Source organism: Tamandua tetradactyla, chromosome 3 (genome assembly GCF_023851605.1).
Source record: "Tamandua tetradactyla isolate mTamTet1 chromosome 3, mTamTet1.pri, whole genome shotgun sequence".
Lineage (NCBI taxonomy): Eukaryota > Metazoa > Chordata > Mammalia > Pilosa > Myrmecophagidae > Tamandua > Tamandua tetradactyla.
In genome coordinates, this window is record NC_135329.1 from 181,453,688 (window position 1) to 181,470,804 (window position 17,117).

The window sequence follows — 17,117 nt, forward strand, 5'->3', positions numbered from 1 at the left end:
TTTATTTCCTACAGGATCTAAAAAGCAAATGCATTAAATGTTATCATAAATCAATGGTTTTGGACTCACATATATAAACACATAATTTATAACAAGAACTATATAAAAATGCAGGAAAGGAAGAATATAGGAACATGGTTGTGTAACATTATCTAGGTTGGTATCGAAGCAAACAAGATGGTATAAATTTAAAACATTAAATTTAATCCCATGATAGCTACAAAGAAAATATTAGCGAATACTCGAGCTCATAGAAACAAAAATTAGAGTACAGGTTGCATTTGGTGGGAGGTGGGGGTGGGGCCAGAGCAATGAGGAGTTAATGCAAAATAGGTATAGGGTTTCTGTTTGGGGAGACTGGGAAGTTTCAGTAATAGAGGGTGGTATGGGTACCACAATATTGTTTATGTGATTAATCCCACTGAATGGTAGGCTTAAGAGAGGTTGATAAAGGAGAGTTTATGTTGTGTATATGTCCCCACAATCAGAAAAAGAGAGGGAACTAAACAGACAATGAAAATTAGATGCAATACATGATCCTGGATAGAATCTGGCAAAGGAGGAGAAAAGGCTCAAAGAGACATTACTGAGACATGTGAAAAATTGGAATATAAAATGTAAGCTATATATCAAAATTAAATTTCTTGAATTTGATAACTGCACTTGATGGTAATATAAGTGAATATTCTTGTTCTTAAGAAATGGACATGGCAGTATTAAGTGTTCAAGGAGCATAAATATATATATATATACATACAGACACACACACACACATTTTTATAACCTACACTCAAGTATTCAGAAAATGGATTGATAAATAGACAGACAGAATGATACAGCAAATGTGGCAAAATTTTAAAGTTAGTGGATTTGGAGTATCGGGGTGGGGAGAAGAGGGGTATGATGGAGATTCCTGTATGGGCTTAGTATTATTCTTGTAACTGTCTGGTAAGTTTGAATGTATTTCAAAATAAAACAAAACAACAAACAAAAAGTGAAGGGGAATGTATCCCAAGAGCAAAGGAACTATAGAGTTGATTAAGAGACGGTCAAGATAACAAGTAAGAAGCAAAGCCACAGACTTTTAGGAAGCCCACTCTCTTGCTCATCTCCTATATCCTTCTTCAATAAACAGCTATCCCCAATCAAAGAACTGGAATAGAAAGGATTTATGCCTTATGCCTAAACACTAAAAAAAAAAAAAAAAAAAAAAGGGAAAAGAATGAAGGGAACATTAAAGGTAGCAGGCAATTCATCCTAAGAGGTATTTTCCAAAGAAACATGAATAGTTATGAAAAATAATTTTAATAGCCTCAAAGAAAATGAAAAACAAAAACACATTTTTCTCACTTAAAGAATATCCAATATTTGCATTGCCAAAGTTCTCATTGAAGAAAATAGAACAGATGGAATATAAAATACATTTAAATCTACAGTAGAAGAAAACTTTCCCTAAGAACAATGATCACATGCTAGGGGACAGGGAGGGAAAATACAGAGAAGGGAGGGAGACTCTTCACTGAATACCTTTTTAGATTTTTGATCTTTTGATTCTGATTTCAAAACTTACCACAGAGCTACAGTAATCAAAATAATGTGGTACCGGCATAAGGACTGACTGATATACAAAACAATGGAACAGAGTTGAGAGTCTAGAAATAAACCCACACATCTATGGCTAACTGATTTTTACAAGAATGCCAAGATTATTCAAAGGTGGAAAGAATGGTATCTTCAATAAGAAGTGTTGGGACAACTGGATATCGACACACAAAAGAATGAAGTTGGATCCCTACTTCATACCTAACATAAAAATTAACTTAAAATGGATCAAAAACCTAAATATAAAAGCTAAAGCCATAAAACTCTTAGAACAGGGATAAATCATAATGGCAATTAATAGATTCGGCAATGTATTCTTAGATACAGCACCAAATACATGAGCAGTGAAAGAAAAAGATAAATTAAGCCTCATCAAAATTAAAAACTTTTGTACACAAAGGATATTTTCAAGAAAATGAAAAGACAACCTACGGAATGGGAGAAAACACTTGCAAGTCATACATCTGATCAAGGTCTATAACCAGAATACAAAAAGAACTCTTACAAATCATTTTAAAATAGGCACAGGATTTGAACAGACATTTCTTCAAATAATATATATAGATGAACAATAAGGACATGAAAAGATGCTCAAAATCAATAGTCATTATACAAATCAAAACTATAATAAAATATCATTTCACATCAGGAGGATGGCTGTAATTTAAAAAACATAACAAATGTTGGTGATGATATAGAAAAACTGGAATCCTTGTACATATGAAAATGGTTTAGCTGCTGTGGAAAGGTTTGTCAGTTCTTCAGAAAGTTTCAAGAACCCAATTTTAAAATGGGTAAAAGACTTGAATAGATATCTCTCAAAAAAAGATATACATATGGCCAGAAAGCACAAGGAAAGATGCTCAATATCATTAGTCATCAGGGAAATACAAATCAAAACCACAATGAGATACCATTTCATATCCATTAGAATGGCTATTATTTTAAAAACAGAAATAAGTGTTAGAGAGGATGTAGAAAAACAGGAACACTCAATCATTGCTCGTTTCAAAGTAAAATGTTGCAGCTGCTGGGAAAGACAGTTTGGCAGTTCCTCAGAAAGTTAAGTAAGTATAGAACCACCATATGACCTGGCAATCCCACTACCAAGTATATATCCCAAAGAACCGAAAGTAGGGATTTGAACAGATATTTTCACACCAATGTTCACAGAAGCTTATGAATCACAATTGCCAAAAAATGGAACAGAAGTGCCTACTGACCAATGAATCTATAAAATGTGGTATATACACAACAATGGAATATTATTCAGTCATAAAAAGGAATAAAGTCCTACTATATGCGACAACATGGATGAATCTTGAAGACATCATGTTGAGTGAAATAAGCCATATACAAAAGGGCAAATACTATATGACCTCACTGATTTGAAACATTTAGAATAAGCAATTTAGAGTGTCAGCAGACAGAATATAAGTTACCAGGAGATGGAGTGGGGATAGGGAATGGGAAGTTAAGGCTTAAGATGTACAGGATTCCTATTTGGAATGGTGGAAATGTTCTGGTAATGGATGATGGTGATGGTAGCACACCACTGTGAATGCAATTAACAGCAGTGAAATATATACCTGAAAATGATTCAAAAAGGAAATTTAGATTCTATATATGATAACAAAATAAATAAATAAATAAATAAATGAATCCATGGAACTATACTACACAGTGAACCTTAAGTTAAGCATGGACTTCAGTTAATAGTACAATTATAAAAATGTGCTATCATCAATTGTAACAAATGTTTGACAATAATGCAAGGTGTTGGTGGTGGGATGGTGTATGGGAATCCTATATTTTATGCATGATTATTCTGCAAACTCATAACTTCTCTAATAAAGAAAAAAAAGTTTCAACATTGAGTTTCCCTATGGCCCAGCAATTCCACTCCTAGTATATACCCAAAGAATTGAAAACAGGTACAGAAACAAATGCAACTATGTGAATATTCATAGACGCCCTATTCATATTAGCCAAAAGTCAATCAATAAAGGAATAGATAAACAAAATGTGTTATATACATACAATGGAATATCACTCAGGCATAAAAAGAAATGAACTACTGACACATTCTTCAATGGTATGAACCTTGAAAACACTATGCTGAGTGAAAGAAGCCAGACACAAAATGGCACATATTATTTCATGCATTTATATGAAATATCCAGAATAAGTAAATCCAAAGAATCAGAGAACAGACTAGTGATTACCAAGGGTTGGATGAGAAGGGAAATGGGGAATAATTGCTTAATGGGCACGGGGTTTTCTTTTGGAGTGATGAAAATGTTTAGGAACTAGATAAAAAGTGGTGGTTATACAACACTGTGAACACATAAATGTCAATGAATCATTCACTTTAAAATGGTTAATTTTATCTGGTATGAATTACATCTCAATTAAAAAACAAAACAAAACAAAACCCAAAGCTTGAAGGAATGAATTTGTAGCCTCTGTCAGATAGATGGTCAGCCCAGCTCAGAAGTAATTTTAGCACAGAGCTGATGTCCAGCTGGTATAGCCAATCTGGTACTAACCAAAGCGTTCTGTACTAGTTATTAAATAGCTCTTCCTTTTTTAGCTTCCCAAGTGGCGTAATTAAATTTTAAAAATTAAATAGAGTATAAAGAAGGTAAATAGGAAAACAAAAATCAGGGTATGATAAAGGAGGTAAGGAACAAGGTTGACTTCAGTATGCTCTACAGTTAACCAAAGATAATGAAGCAGTGACTACAAAGTTAAGAAGAAAAAAAGTATGACACTAGAATTTTATATACTGTCAAATGTCTCTTCAAGAATAAAATAGGCATTATCAAGCAAGCAAAAACCCGAGGAATAAAGCACTATGAGATCTTGAACAAAAAATTTTTTAAAAATCTACGAACTATAAACTCTAGCCAACAACTAAATGAAGCAAATAAAGAACTCAGCAAAGAAAAATCCACGTAAAAGGACAGGAGAATTTTTTTTTTTTTTTTTAGGAATAACCTTTGAAGCGTAAGGAAGGATTTAATTAAAAAAGGAATACAAACTTCACTGAATTTTGAAGGTCAGTTCTTTCAGTTTTATGTCAATTTCTTTTCTGTTAATTTCAAGTAAAATTTAACTCTAGCAAATGAAAATAATATAATATGTACAGTATGATCTCTTTTTTGCTTGCCTATTTCTCTAAACTGATTGCCTATATATGAATAGAGAACTGATCATGGTGCTTCACCAATATTTGTTTTAGGGTGGTCAGAGTTCTTCAGTGTTTTCTGTACTGTTATTACTTTAAGTAATAATCATCTGTTGTTTCTGCAAAAACAATGAAGAGATTAAATACTTAAAAACCAGCAAGAATAGATGCATATAACTCAAGAGTACCTGGCTGAATGGGTGGCTACCAGAAGCAATGTCATGAAGAATTTTGGGAGAGTCTCCCAGATGGTCATATCTGTAAGTTAAATCCACTGAACTGCCTATGAGTGCCACTTTTAAGTCATTATGAAGCCAGCTGAAATAAAAACAACATAATTGGTAGAGTTAAATAAGTTAGCACAGTTAATGGTTTCAAGGACTCACAGGACATTTAACCTTCATGGATACAATTTACTGCTACAATAAAGTATTGCAAAAGTACATGACAAGGCAATTCAATGAGTTAATTTGTAGGAATGCTAACTATAAGCCTGCTACAAAGACTTATTATTTTATTATAATTTTATCATTATTATTTGTTTCACAATAATTGGTCTGTAGTTTTTATTTTGTAGTATTTACATAGCAGGGTCAGGTATCTCTCTCTCTCTCTTTTTTTTAACATGGGCAGGCACTGGGAAACAAACCCAGGTATCTGTAATTGCTCATTACAACATTCAAATAAAGTTCATGAAAATATACTACATTATTCATACTATCCTGTATAGCAGGGAACTACAGTTCTAGCTCTCCCAAAAATAGTTCTAAGTGTGGTGAACCATATAGATACTACCTTGTCTAGGACAATGCTGGAGTACATGTTATCCTGGAGTAATTAATAACTCTGCCTTTCATTCTCAAAAGTGTCTGAGTTAAAGCATCCAATAAATTACACTGTTATCCTATTCATAAGTCACTAAAATACAAATAAAAATAGATGGAGTGGCATTCTACAAACTAACAGACCTACACTCTTCAATAAATGTCAAAAAAAAAGAGGAGATTAAAAAGATGACACTAATTTTATTTTGTGATGCCACACTTGATTCTGGATAGGAAAATCAATTGCTATAAAATGTTATGAGAAAATTGTTGAACTTTGAATACAGTACTGTCCAATATTAAATTCTTGATTATATAAGGGAAGGCCTTTGTTTTTACACAGAGATAAAGGGGCATGATGTCTGCAACTTACACTTAAATGACTCAGGAAATCACATTCAGTTACATATACATGCAGAGAGAGAATAACAATGCAAATGTGGCAAAAAAGTTAATTTATTAATCTGGGTGAAAATTAAAAAAAGAACATTTCAAGCAACTCTTCTGTAATTTTTAAATTATTTCAAAATAAAAAGCTAGCAACATAAATAAATAAATAAAGATCAATGGGCAGGGGTTTATTATAAATTGCCCTCAATTATCTTTTAGTCTCGCTCCTACTAACCTTATAACACATCAGTTAAACTGTCATTTCTCATATATAAAACAGAAAAAAAGATACATTATATTAATATGTTTAGACCCCTGAATAAATATTACTAACCTCTTTCGAATTCTAGCATTAAAAAGTGGTGCCTCAAAACGTGGATTTGTACCAACCAGAAGGACAATGTCTGCCTCTTCCACACCAGCAATTGTAGTATTTAGAAGATAACTGGAACGTAAATCTGTACTAGAAATACAATATATAATAAAAAATATAACATGTAATATGTACATTTACATTAAAGCCAACTGATAACAAGAATCTGTGTAAAGTGTCATGTCATCTAATTCATGGCACTCTCAAGGCAAAAAATTTGTATGTATATTCCTAAACTACATCCAAATCTCAGATACTTACTAATAAACGGATTCTCCTACCTCCTGGAGCTCCAGGTTTGGTGATATTTTTAAAGCAATTTTATTAAAATAAATTCATATGCCATATAATCTATCTAAAGTATACAATCAATGTCTTCTAGTAAATTCAGAGTTGTGTATTCATCACCACAATCAATTCTAGAACATTTTTAACCTCAAGAGGGTACACTATGTATAGAGTCCTATAGAGTCCTATGTTCATTTCATCTCCTGACTTTTCTTCTAGTCACATTCACGAGCCTAAACTTTCTTTCAATACAATCACACCCATATATCATTGCTGTTAATTACACTCACTACAATACGCTACCATCTCACCCATCCATTTCCAAGCATTTACAATCAACCTTACTACATATTCTACACAAATTAAGCATGAACTCCCCATCCTCTGCCCTCATTCTGTCTTCTGGTGACATATATTCTACATATTAACACCATGATTTTGCTAGCTAGTTATATTTAGTTTGTATCAGTGAAGTCATACAGTACTTGACATTTTGTGTCTGACTTATTTCACTCAGTCACATGCTTCATGAATCCATTTCTTCTCACAGCTGCACATTATTTCATTGTATGTATATACCACAATTGTTTATACAAATAGCTGATGGACACCTGAGTTGTTTCCTCTTTTGACAACTGTGAATAATGCAGTTATGAACACTGGTGTGCAAATGTCTGCTCACATCCCTACTTTCAGTTCTTCTGAGTGTATAACTTTTTGTAGTGGGACTGACAGTGATATGGTAGTTCTATACATAGTTTCCTGAAGAACCACACTGTCTTCTACAGAGGTTAAAACATACATTTTCATTAACGTTGATTAAGTGCTATTTCTCCACATTTCCTCCAACACTTGCAGTTTTGTGTCTTTTTTTTTTTAAATAGTAGCCATTCTAGTAGGTGGAAAATGATAGTCATTGTATTTTTGATATGTATTTCCCTAATAATTGTTCAACATCTTTTCAGGCACTTTTTAGCCACTTGTGGATCATTTTTGGAAAAATATCTATTCAAGTCTTTTGCCCATTTTTTCATTGGGTTGTATGAACTTAAATTGTTGAGCTGTAAGATCTCTTTATATATCCTGGATATTAAACCCTTTTAGACATGTGGTTTTCACGTATTTCATCCCAGTGAGTAGACTGCCTTTCACCTGCTTGACAAAGTCTTTTGAAGCAAGAAAGTATTCAATTTTGAGGAGATCCCATTTATCATTTTTTTCACTGCTCGTGCTTTGGATGTAAGGTATAAGAAACCACCTCCTACCACAAGACCTTCTCAACATTTTTTTCTAGGAGTTTTATGGTCCTGGATCTCATATTTAGGTCTTTGACCCATTTTGAGTTAATTTTTGTTAGGGTGTGAGACAGGGCACTTATTCATTATTTATGATATGGATATCCAGTTTTCCCAGCATTTTTTTTTTTGGGGGGGGGGGAAGGCAGGCACTGGGAAGTGAGAACTCTGCCTGCTGAGCCACTGTGAGCCCAGCCCCAGCATAATTTTTTGAAGAGACTACTCTGCCCATTAGTTGGTCTTGGTAGCCTTGCTAAAAATCAATTGACCAAGATGTTAAGATCTAATTCTGAACTCTCAATTCAATTCCAGTGTTCAATATTATCTACCTTTATGCCAATACCATGCTTTTTTGAACACTGTAACTTTGTAATAAACACCCAAGTTAGGTAATGAGAGATTGTCTACTTCATTTTTCTTTTTCAAGGTGTTTTTTCTTTGGCTATTGGGATTCCATACTTTTCTAATTAAAATGTGGTAATTGGCTTTTGCAACTCTACAAAGATGATGTTGGAATTTGGATTGGTATTGTGTTGAATCTGTAAATCAATTTGAGAAAAACTGACATCTTAATATCTAGTCTTTCAATCCATGAACACAGAATGTCCTTCCATTTATTTAGGTCTTCTTTGGTTTCTTTTAGCAATGTTTTGTAGGTTTCTCAATACAGGTCTTTTACATCCTTGGTTTAAGTTTATTCCTAAATACTTGATTCTTTTAAGTGCTATTGTAAATGAAATTTTTTTTGCTGATTTCCTCCTCAGATTGTTCATTATTAGTGTATAGAAAAACTACTGAGTTTTGTATGTTGATCTTATATCCCACCACTTTGTAGGACTCATTTATTTGCTCTAGTGGCTTTACTGTTGCTTTTTTGGAGCTTTCTAGGTATAGAATCTTATCATCTGCAAATAATGAAAGTCTTACTTCTTCCTATCCAATGTGGATGCCTTTCCTTTTTCTTGACTAATTGTTCTAGCTAGAACTTCCAGCACAATGTTGAATAGCAGTGGTGACAGCAGGCATCCTTGTCTTGTTCCTGATCTCAACAGGAAAGTTTTCATTCTTTCACCATTGATTACAATACTGTGGGTTTTTCATATATGCCCTTTATCATGTTGAGAAAGTTTCCTTCTAGTCCTATCTTTAAAAGTGTTTTGTCAAGAATGGATGCTGGATTTTGTCAAATTTTTTCTGCATCAATCGAGATGATCATGTCATTCTTTTTCTTGTTAATGTGGTATATTACATTAATTGATATTGTGCTGAACTAACCTTACTTACCAGGAATAAATCCCACTTGATCATGGCATATAATTCTTTTAATGTGCAATTGGATTCGATTTGCAAGTATTTTGCTGAAGATTTTTGCATCTATATTAAGAGATTGGTCTATAATTTTCTTATTTTGGTATTGGGTTACTTTTGGCTTCATAAAATGAATTAGGTGCTGTTATCTCCTTTTCAATTGCCTGGAACAGTCTGAGTAGGACTGGTATTAATTCTTTTGGGAATACTTGGTAAAATTCACCTGTGAAGCCATGTGATCCTGAACTTTTCTTTGTTGGGAGGTTTTGATGACTGTTCTAATTTCTTTACTTTGATTGGTTTGTTGAGCTCTTCTATTTCTTCTGGAGTCAGTGCAGGTTGTCCACATTTTCCTAGAAAATTTTAAGTGGTCTTACCATTGTTCATAGTACCCTCTTAAGACCTTTTTTATTTCTGTGGGGTCAGTAGTAATGTCCCCCTCTCATTTCTGATTTTATTTATTTGCATCTTTTTTTTTTCTTTGTCACTTTAGCTAATGGCTTGTCAATTTCATTGATCTTCTCAAAGAAACAACTTTTGGTTTTATTGACTCTGATTTTTCTTGTTCTGTTTCATTTATTTCTGCTCTAATCTTTGTTAATTCTTTCTGCTTTGTTTAGGATTAGTCTGCTCTTTTTTAGTTCCTCCAGGTATGTAGTTAGATTTTTTATTTTAGTTGTTTCTTCCTTTACTTAGGGCTATAAATTTCCCCCTCAGTACTGCGTTTGTGCATCCCATGTATTGATATGTTGTGTTCTTGTTTTCATTAGTTTTGAGATATTTACTAATTTTCTCTTGCAACTCCTCTGCCACACTGATTGTTTAAGAATGTGTGATTTAACCTCTAGTTCTCCACCTGTTGTTACAGTTTCCAGCTTCCTTTCATTATGACTGGAGAAAGTGCTTTGTATACTTTCAATGTTTTTAAATTTATGAAGACGTGCTTTGTGATCCAAGATGTGGTCTATCCTGGAGAACAATCCATGAGCACTTTAGATTCTGCTGTTTTGGGGTGTACTATTCTGTTTACGTCTGTTAGGTCTAGACCATTTACCAAGTTATTCAAGTTTTGCTTCCTCATTCATTCTCTGTCTAAACTAAATGCTCTATTTATTGAAGTGAGTGCATATTAAAGTTTCCAACTAATATTGTAGATATGTCTATTTTTCCATTTAAGTTTACAAGTGTTTGCCTCATGCATTTTGGGGCACCTTGACTAGCACATGTATATGTATGACCGTAATTTCTTCTTGGTGGATTGCCTCTTTTGTTAATATATAATATCCTTTGCCTCTTATAACAGCTTTGCACTTAGTCTAATTAGTACAGTTACCCAGTTTTATGTGGGAGAGTTCCAGCCTTTCACTTTTGACCTGTTGGAATCCTTGGGTCTAAGGTTACATTTCTTGTAGATAGCATTTGGATGGCTAATATATAAATAATTTTATCCATTCTGCCAGTCTGAATCTTCTGATGGAAAGTTTAATATATTAATATTCAATGTTATTACTATACTGGCAATACTTACTTCAACCATTTTATCCTTTGACTTTTATATCTATATGCTAATATAACTGTTGGGTATGTTTGGATAATCCCAGTTGCCACATATCACTGATGCCATGGATTAGGTAAATTTTTACATAATTTGTAACCAAACAGAAAGAAAGAAGCTTAGTTATAGCTTCATATTTCTCACCCAGCTCCGGCAGTGGGGAAGACCTCTTCAGTGCATAAGGTGTCAGAGTCCACTCTATTAAGCAAATCTTTGAGAGCTACTAGGGCTTCTGCATCCACCAAGCCACCTGCAACTGCTGCCACATCCTTGCCTTGAAAACTCTGCAACTAGAAATGGATGAAAAGGAATCACCAAGAAACCAACATTCAGAAAAGACCAGAACAAAATGTTCAGAAAATAAAACAATAATCATTTTCAAGTCCAGAAAAGGTAACAAACTTCAGACTAAAATTATTAATTAATCTAAAAAGTGAGAAGCAGAGGCATATGCAGGGTTAAAGCTAATGACACTGCCTTGGAAGGAAGCTGTTGGTTTAGTATTTAGGAAGAAAATAGGTCTCACAATGAGATCTGGTGAAGAAGCTACAGTTTCCTTAAATGCAACTGCCTCTGAACTATTTGCCATTCCTTCTAGCCCTCTGTATATGTTTCTTATAAGTGTATTCTGCCATTCCCTTCAATTTTTGCTCTGTTAAATTTGCACTTGCCAGATTTTGCTAAAGGAGTCGCCTTCTCTAAGAAAACATCTTTGATATCCTAGTACTGGTTAAGTACGCCTCTTATGTGATCTGCTTCATACCATTCTCTGCACAACTACCCACAGCAGCATATGATAGCTATCTATGCACCTTTGGGGGGGTGGGTAGAACCATGTCTCACTGGTCTTTACATCACCACAGGACATCTGGCATATGGATCACAATCAATGTCTGTGTAATAAAAGGTGATTAATCATAATCTTGGAGAGAAGAAAGAAAAAACGATATAACCCCATTCCACTCACTGCCAAGACGACCACTGAAAATCATAAATGTATTTTATTCTATATTTCAATTTTTTACCATTCCAGCTACACGAGAGAGTGCATCCTCCCAAGAAGTATAGGTTAAAAGCCCTTTTTCATTTCTGACCATTGGCTCAGTAAGTCTTTGCCGTTTTAGCCCATCATAGGCAAATCTAGAAAACAGAAATTAGATAATTTGTGGATAATCTCTAAAAACGCAACTATAATTTTCAAGTTTAAAGGCCATAAGAAATGTTACACATTGGCTAAGGTATCTACAGAATGGTAAAAACCTAGATATAAAAAATATATCCATTTTTTTTGGAGATAGATTAATAAATTTATTCTTACGAACATCATCTGAAACTAAAATCCTGTTTCCCTTTCACTCATTTTTAGAAAGTTAAACAATCTTATTAAAATTACACAAAAAAATTCAAATAGCCAAAAATGTAAACTCATGCTTCATTCACAGGACGTGAGTACCTCTAGATATTTTACCAAAATTACATGTTTTCTTCTCCAATGAACAAACTAAAATAGAATAAGAAATATCTTTTTTTTAATATTTTTATTGTAAACCTTAATAAAAAAAAATACAAACATTCTACACATAGTATACAATCAGTGGCTCATAATATCATCACCTATTTGGGTATTCATCACCATGACCATTTTCCTGAACATCTGCATCCCTCCAGCAAAAACAATAAAAAAGAAAAAACTCATACATACCATACCCCTCACCCCTCCCTCTTACTGATCATCAGCATTTCAATATATTCAATTTATTTTAACCTTTGTTCCCCTGAATAAGAAACATCTTAATCTACGTCCGTTTCTCCACTTGGGAGGAAAAATTCTTTCTCAGACTTAATATTAAAGCATGTGACACACCTACAACTACTGATATGCCAATTTGGTCCAATTCTTTATATAAGCAGCCCAGATTTCAATACTCTATGTCCATTTAAATTTGCAAATTCAAAAGCTCTTTAAAGTTAAAATAAAGACAACTTTAAATCAATTGTAAAAGTTAAGGAAAAACAGGGTGGGCCATGGTGGTTCAGTGGCAAAGTTCTTGCCTGCCATGCCAGAGACCCAGGTTCAATTCCTGGTGTCTGCCCATTGCAAAAACAAATACAAAAAAAAAAGGAAAAACAGTATACATATACCTAGTTTTATCAGAGATCCACTCTTCATTGATGTCCTCATGCATCCTTGGCAAAATCCTCATAACCTCTCCAGTTCTTGTGCTTACAACGATGTTACTTCCAACTGCATCCATTACATCAACGGATTCTGTCTTTCTGAGAAATGGGGAAAACAAACCTACACTTAATTACATTAATTTTGAGACTAAGTACAAAGTTTCTGGTACTTGGTTTATCAAGAAAAAAAGTGAAACTACTTCACTTTATGAATTTCTAAAAATAATAGAAGTCAGAGAAATTAGAAGTAAAAAAATATTCCTGCATATCTGATGACATCACATAAATTCCTAAATACAGATTTGAAGCCTGGAAAACTGCTACTACAAAGAAGTCAGTTTGAAGGGGTTTCACCTGGCCAAATCTGGGGCAATTTGAGTATCAAAATAAATACTGACAGGGGTGGAACTTCTGCCCATGGCTGGGTGAGGACATAAGCAAATCCTTTTCCCAAAAAGTAAAATCAAAGCTGGAAAAAACTGAGAAAATCAGCACTTTCAAAATTTATCAAAGGCATACAATAAACTGAGAAATGTGTATGCATGAAAAACTCCTGAACTGCTAGAAGGGTAGTAAAAATATTTTGTTCTGGATTGGGGGCTGCTTCTATCCCCCTGCAGTGCCCCTGTGCATGCAGATTTTACCTGTAAAGATGGGGAGCATCTCTGCTGCAGATGAAGACTGGCTCAATTAGCAACAATGGGCAAAGTCATCTATGGAAGTAGTATCTCAGCAGTTGGTGAGCTGGGGAGACCTAAGGCTCTACTAGCCTGAGATTACAGTCATAGTTGGGATAGGCATTCCCAGCTGAGGCTACAGCTATGTGCAGCAAAGACAAGCACAGGGCAAAGCTTTCACACACTCCTGAACAACACTGAGACTCAAAGGGCCCAGTAGAAAGTAAAAGCTGAACAAACTTTCAAACAGCCTGAATTTTGAATGTGCTTGTCTACCAAACACAGATCACTGGCAGAAAATGTAAGCCATACTGGCTCAAGTTGTATGACCAAAATTTGTATTCCATTATTGCTGGACTACTAAGCTATTCCTAGAAAACAAGGAATAAAAGGAAAATTCTTCAACAAGATAAAGGGTATATATAAAAAAAACCCAAAAACCCATTGCTAACATCATACTGAATGGTTCAAGATTAAAAGATTCCCCCCTGAGATCAGGAACAAGACAAGGATACCCACTGTCACCATGGTTATTCAACATTATACTGCAAGTTCTACCCAGAGAAATTATAGGTAAGAAAAAGAAATAAAAACATACAAATTGGAAAAGAAGACATAAAAATTCTATTCTTTGCAAAAAGCATGGACCTATATACAGAAAATTTTGGAAAATACAACAAAGCTATTAGAACTAATCAATTTCAGTAGAGTGGCAGGATACAACATCAATACACACAAATCAGTAGTGTTTCTATACACTAGTAATGGACAATATGAAGAGGAAATTTAAAAATTCCATTTACAACAGCAATTAATACAATCAAATACTTAGTAATAGATTTAATGCAGGATGTAAAGTACTTACATACAGAAAACTATAATACATTACTAAGAAAAACCAACAAGACCTAAATAAATGAAAGGATAATCCATGCTCATGGAATGGGAGACTAATTATTGACAAGATATCAATTCTAACCAAAGTGATCTAGAGATTCAACACAATCCCAATCTAAATTCAAACAGCCTTCTTTGCAGAAGCCAATCACCAAATTTATAAGAAAGGTCAAGGGGCCCCCAAAAGCTGAAACTATCTTGAAAAAACTGAAAGAATTTGAAAGATTTGTACTTTCCCATTTCAAAAATTGTTACAAAGCTATGCTAATCAAAATAGCATAGTACTGGCACAAGGACAGACATATATACCAAATGGAATGGAATTGAGAGTTCAGAACTAAACCCTCAGAACTAAACATCAATAACCAATTGATTTTTGACAAAGGTACCAAGTCCACTCAATAAAGAAAGAACAGTCTCTTCAACAAAGAGTGGAGGGAAAATTGGATAGCCATAATGCAAAAGACTAAAGTTGGACCCCTATGTCAAACTTTATGAAAAATGGATCAAAGACCTAAATGTAAAACCAAAACAATAAAATTCCTAGAGAAAGCTTAGGGAAGCATTTTCAGGACCTTGTGTTAATAGCTAAGAGACTCCACACAGAGTCGAGAGGTTATCCTGGAGGTTATTTTTACACATTAAATAGATATCACCTTGTTAGTTAAGATGTTAACGGAGAGGCTGGAGGGAATTGCCTGAAAATGTAAAGCTGTGTTCCAGTAGCCATGTTTCTTGAAGATGACTGTATAATGACACAACTTTCACAATGTGACTGCGTGATTGTGAAAACCCTGTGAAAACCCTCAGTGAAAAAAATTTCACTGAAAAAAATTTCACTGAGGCATAACACAAATACAGAAAATTGTACAGATTATATGCATACAGCTCAATAAGGTATTACAAAATGATGCTTGTTAAGATTTATCTACCTTAACAGAAGAGTAAAACATAAGGAATAGAAATAAATAATAGGGAAAACAAATGTTAAAGTAAATTTAGAAGACTGAAATGCTATTGAGCAATGAAAGAGAGGGGTAAGGGGTATGGTATGTATGAATTTTTTTCTGTTTTTTTTATTTCTTTTTCTAAATTGATGCAAATGTTCTAAGAAATGACCATGATGATGAAAATACATGTAATCAGTGAATTACTGATTATATATGTAGAACGGAATGGTCATATATAAGAATGTTTGCGTTTGTTTGTTGTTAACATTTTTAAAAAATTTAAAAATTAATAAGAAAAAAGAAAATAAATAGAAAGCTGAATACCTTGTTTCCCAAGGCCGGGCAGTAAAAGCATAGGGTTTAGAAGTCAGGGCACCTACAGGGCAGATATCTATGATATTCCCAGATAGCTCAGACATAAACATCTTTTCAATATACGTGCCAACTTGCATATCATTTCCTCTGCCTGTTGTTCCCAAATCATCTACTCCTGCAATCTCACTAGCAAACCTGTAAGACAAAAATGTTCTGTCAAATAGTCAAATCCAGCAAAATTACCTCCTTTATGCAGAATCACAAAGAGATAATGACTTCAGAACAATAAAAAGAATCAGTATATTTTCAATAAGCATGGTGTCTGAACCAAAAATAATTTTAAAATAATTAAATAAATACAATTATATAAAAAAATTTAAAACAAGTTTGCTTTTTAAAAATTTCACTGAGGCATAACACAAATACAGAAAATTGTACAGATTATATGCATACAGCTCAAAAAGGTATTACAAAATGATGCTTGCAGATTTTGAGTTTGATTTTTTTTTAAGTAGTATTAACTACTGTCCATGGTTTACATTAGGTATATATATATATATATATATATGTATATATATCACCCTATTTGTACCACCTTTCATTACTTTGTTGTTTGGATGTGCATGGGCCGGGAATCAAACCTGGGTCTCCCGCATAGCAGGCAAGAATTCTACAATTGAACTACCCTTGTACCCTCAAAGTGTATTTAAAAAAAATTTTTTTAATACATGGGCAAGGATTTTCATTTTTAAATCCAATTGAAGCTGGACTAAACATTTTCTTAGCTCATGCAAAAAAAAATTAAAAACATCCGTTTCTTCTATTGCCAAATAAATGTTCTCTTCCTTTCCAGTGTTGTTACTCTACCTGATTCCAGAAGAGAAAGAATAAAAAGCATTACCTGATACAGCGAGTACACTGTATACATCTAGTCATGATGGTCTTTACCAGTGGCCCAATATTCTTATCCTCCACAGCACGTTTTCCTTCTAAAAATCGGCTTCTATCACTTCCAAACATCATGGACTGGTCCTTAAGTAGATCACAAAAGAGTTAACCTCATTCTGCTAACGAAATTAAAACTTGAGAAAATCAAAATGATTTACGAAGTTATTTTACGTACCTGCAGATCACATTCACCTCCCTGGTCACAAATAGGACAGTCCAGTGGGTGATTTGCTAATAAAAATTCCATGACACCTTCTCTGTATGGAAAATCATAATATCTAAAATTATACAAATTGCTGGTACTCAAAATGATTTACATAAGGGCTA

The 17,117-nt window shown here is 33.7% G+C and overlaps 1 protein-coding gene across 2 annotated transcripts in view; it reads right to left on the bottom strand.

The window, feature by feature from the left end:
• NDUFS1 (NADH:ubiquinone oxidoreductase core subunit S1) overlaps positions 1–17,117 on the bottom strand; it is a 44,383-nt gene that overhangs the window by 16,089 nt on the left and 11,177 nt on the right. For both annotated transcript variants that reach the window (XM_077154823.1, XM_077154824.1), the window contains 8 exons: positions 16,966–17,047; positions 16,744–16,874; positions 15,852–16,037; positions 12,968–13,102; positions 11,851–11,965; positions 10,970–11,115; positions 6,341–6,469; positions 4,981–5,110 (listed from right to left, as the gene is read on the bottom strand). In XM_077154823.1, the coding sequence (XP_077010938.1) occupies positions 4,981–5,110; positions 6,341–6,469; positions 10,970–11,115; positions 11,851–11,965; positions 12,968–13,102; positions 15,852–16,037; positions 16,744–16,874; positions 16,966–17,047 (1,054 nt within the window). The remainder of the gene's footprint in view (positions 1–4,980; positions 5,111–6,340; positions 6,470–10,969; positions 11,116–11,850; positions 11,966–12,967; positions 13,103–15,851; positions 16,038–16,743; positions 16,875–16,965; positions 17,048–17,117) is intronic.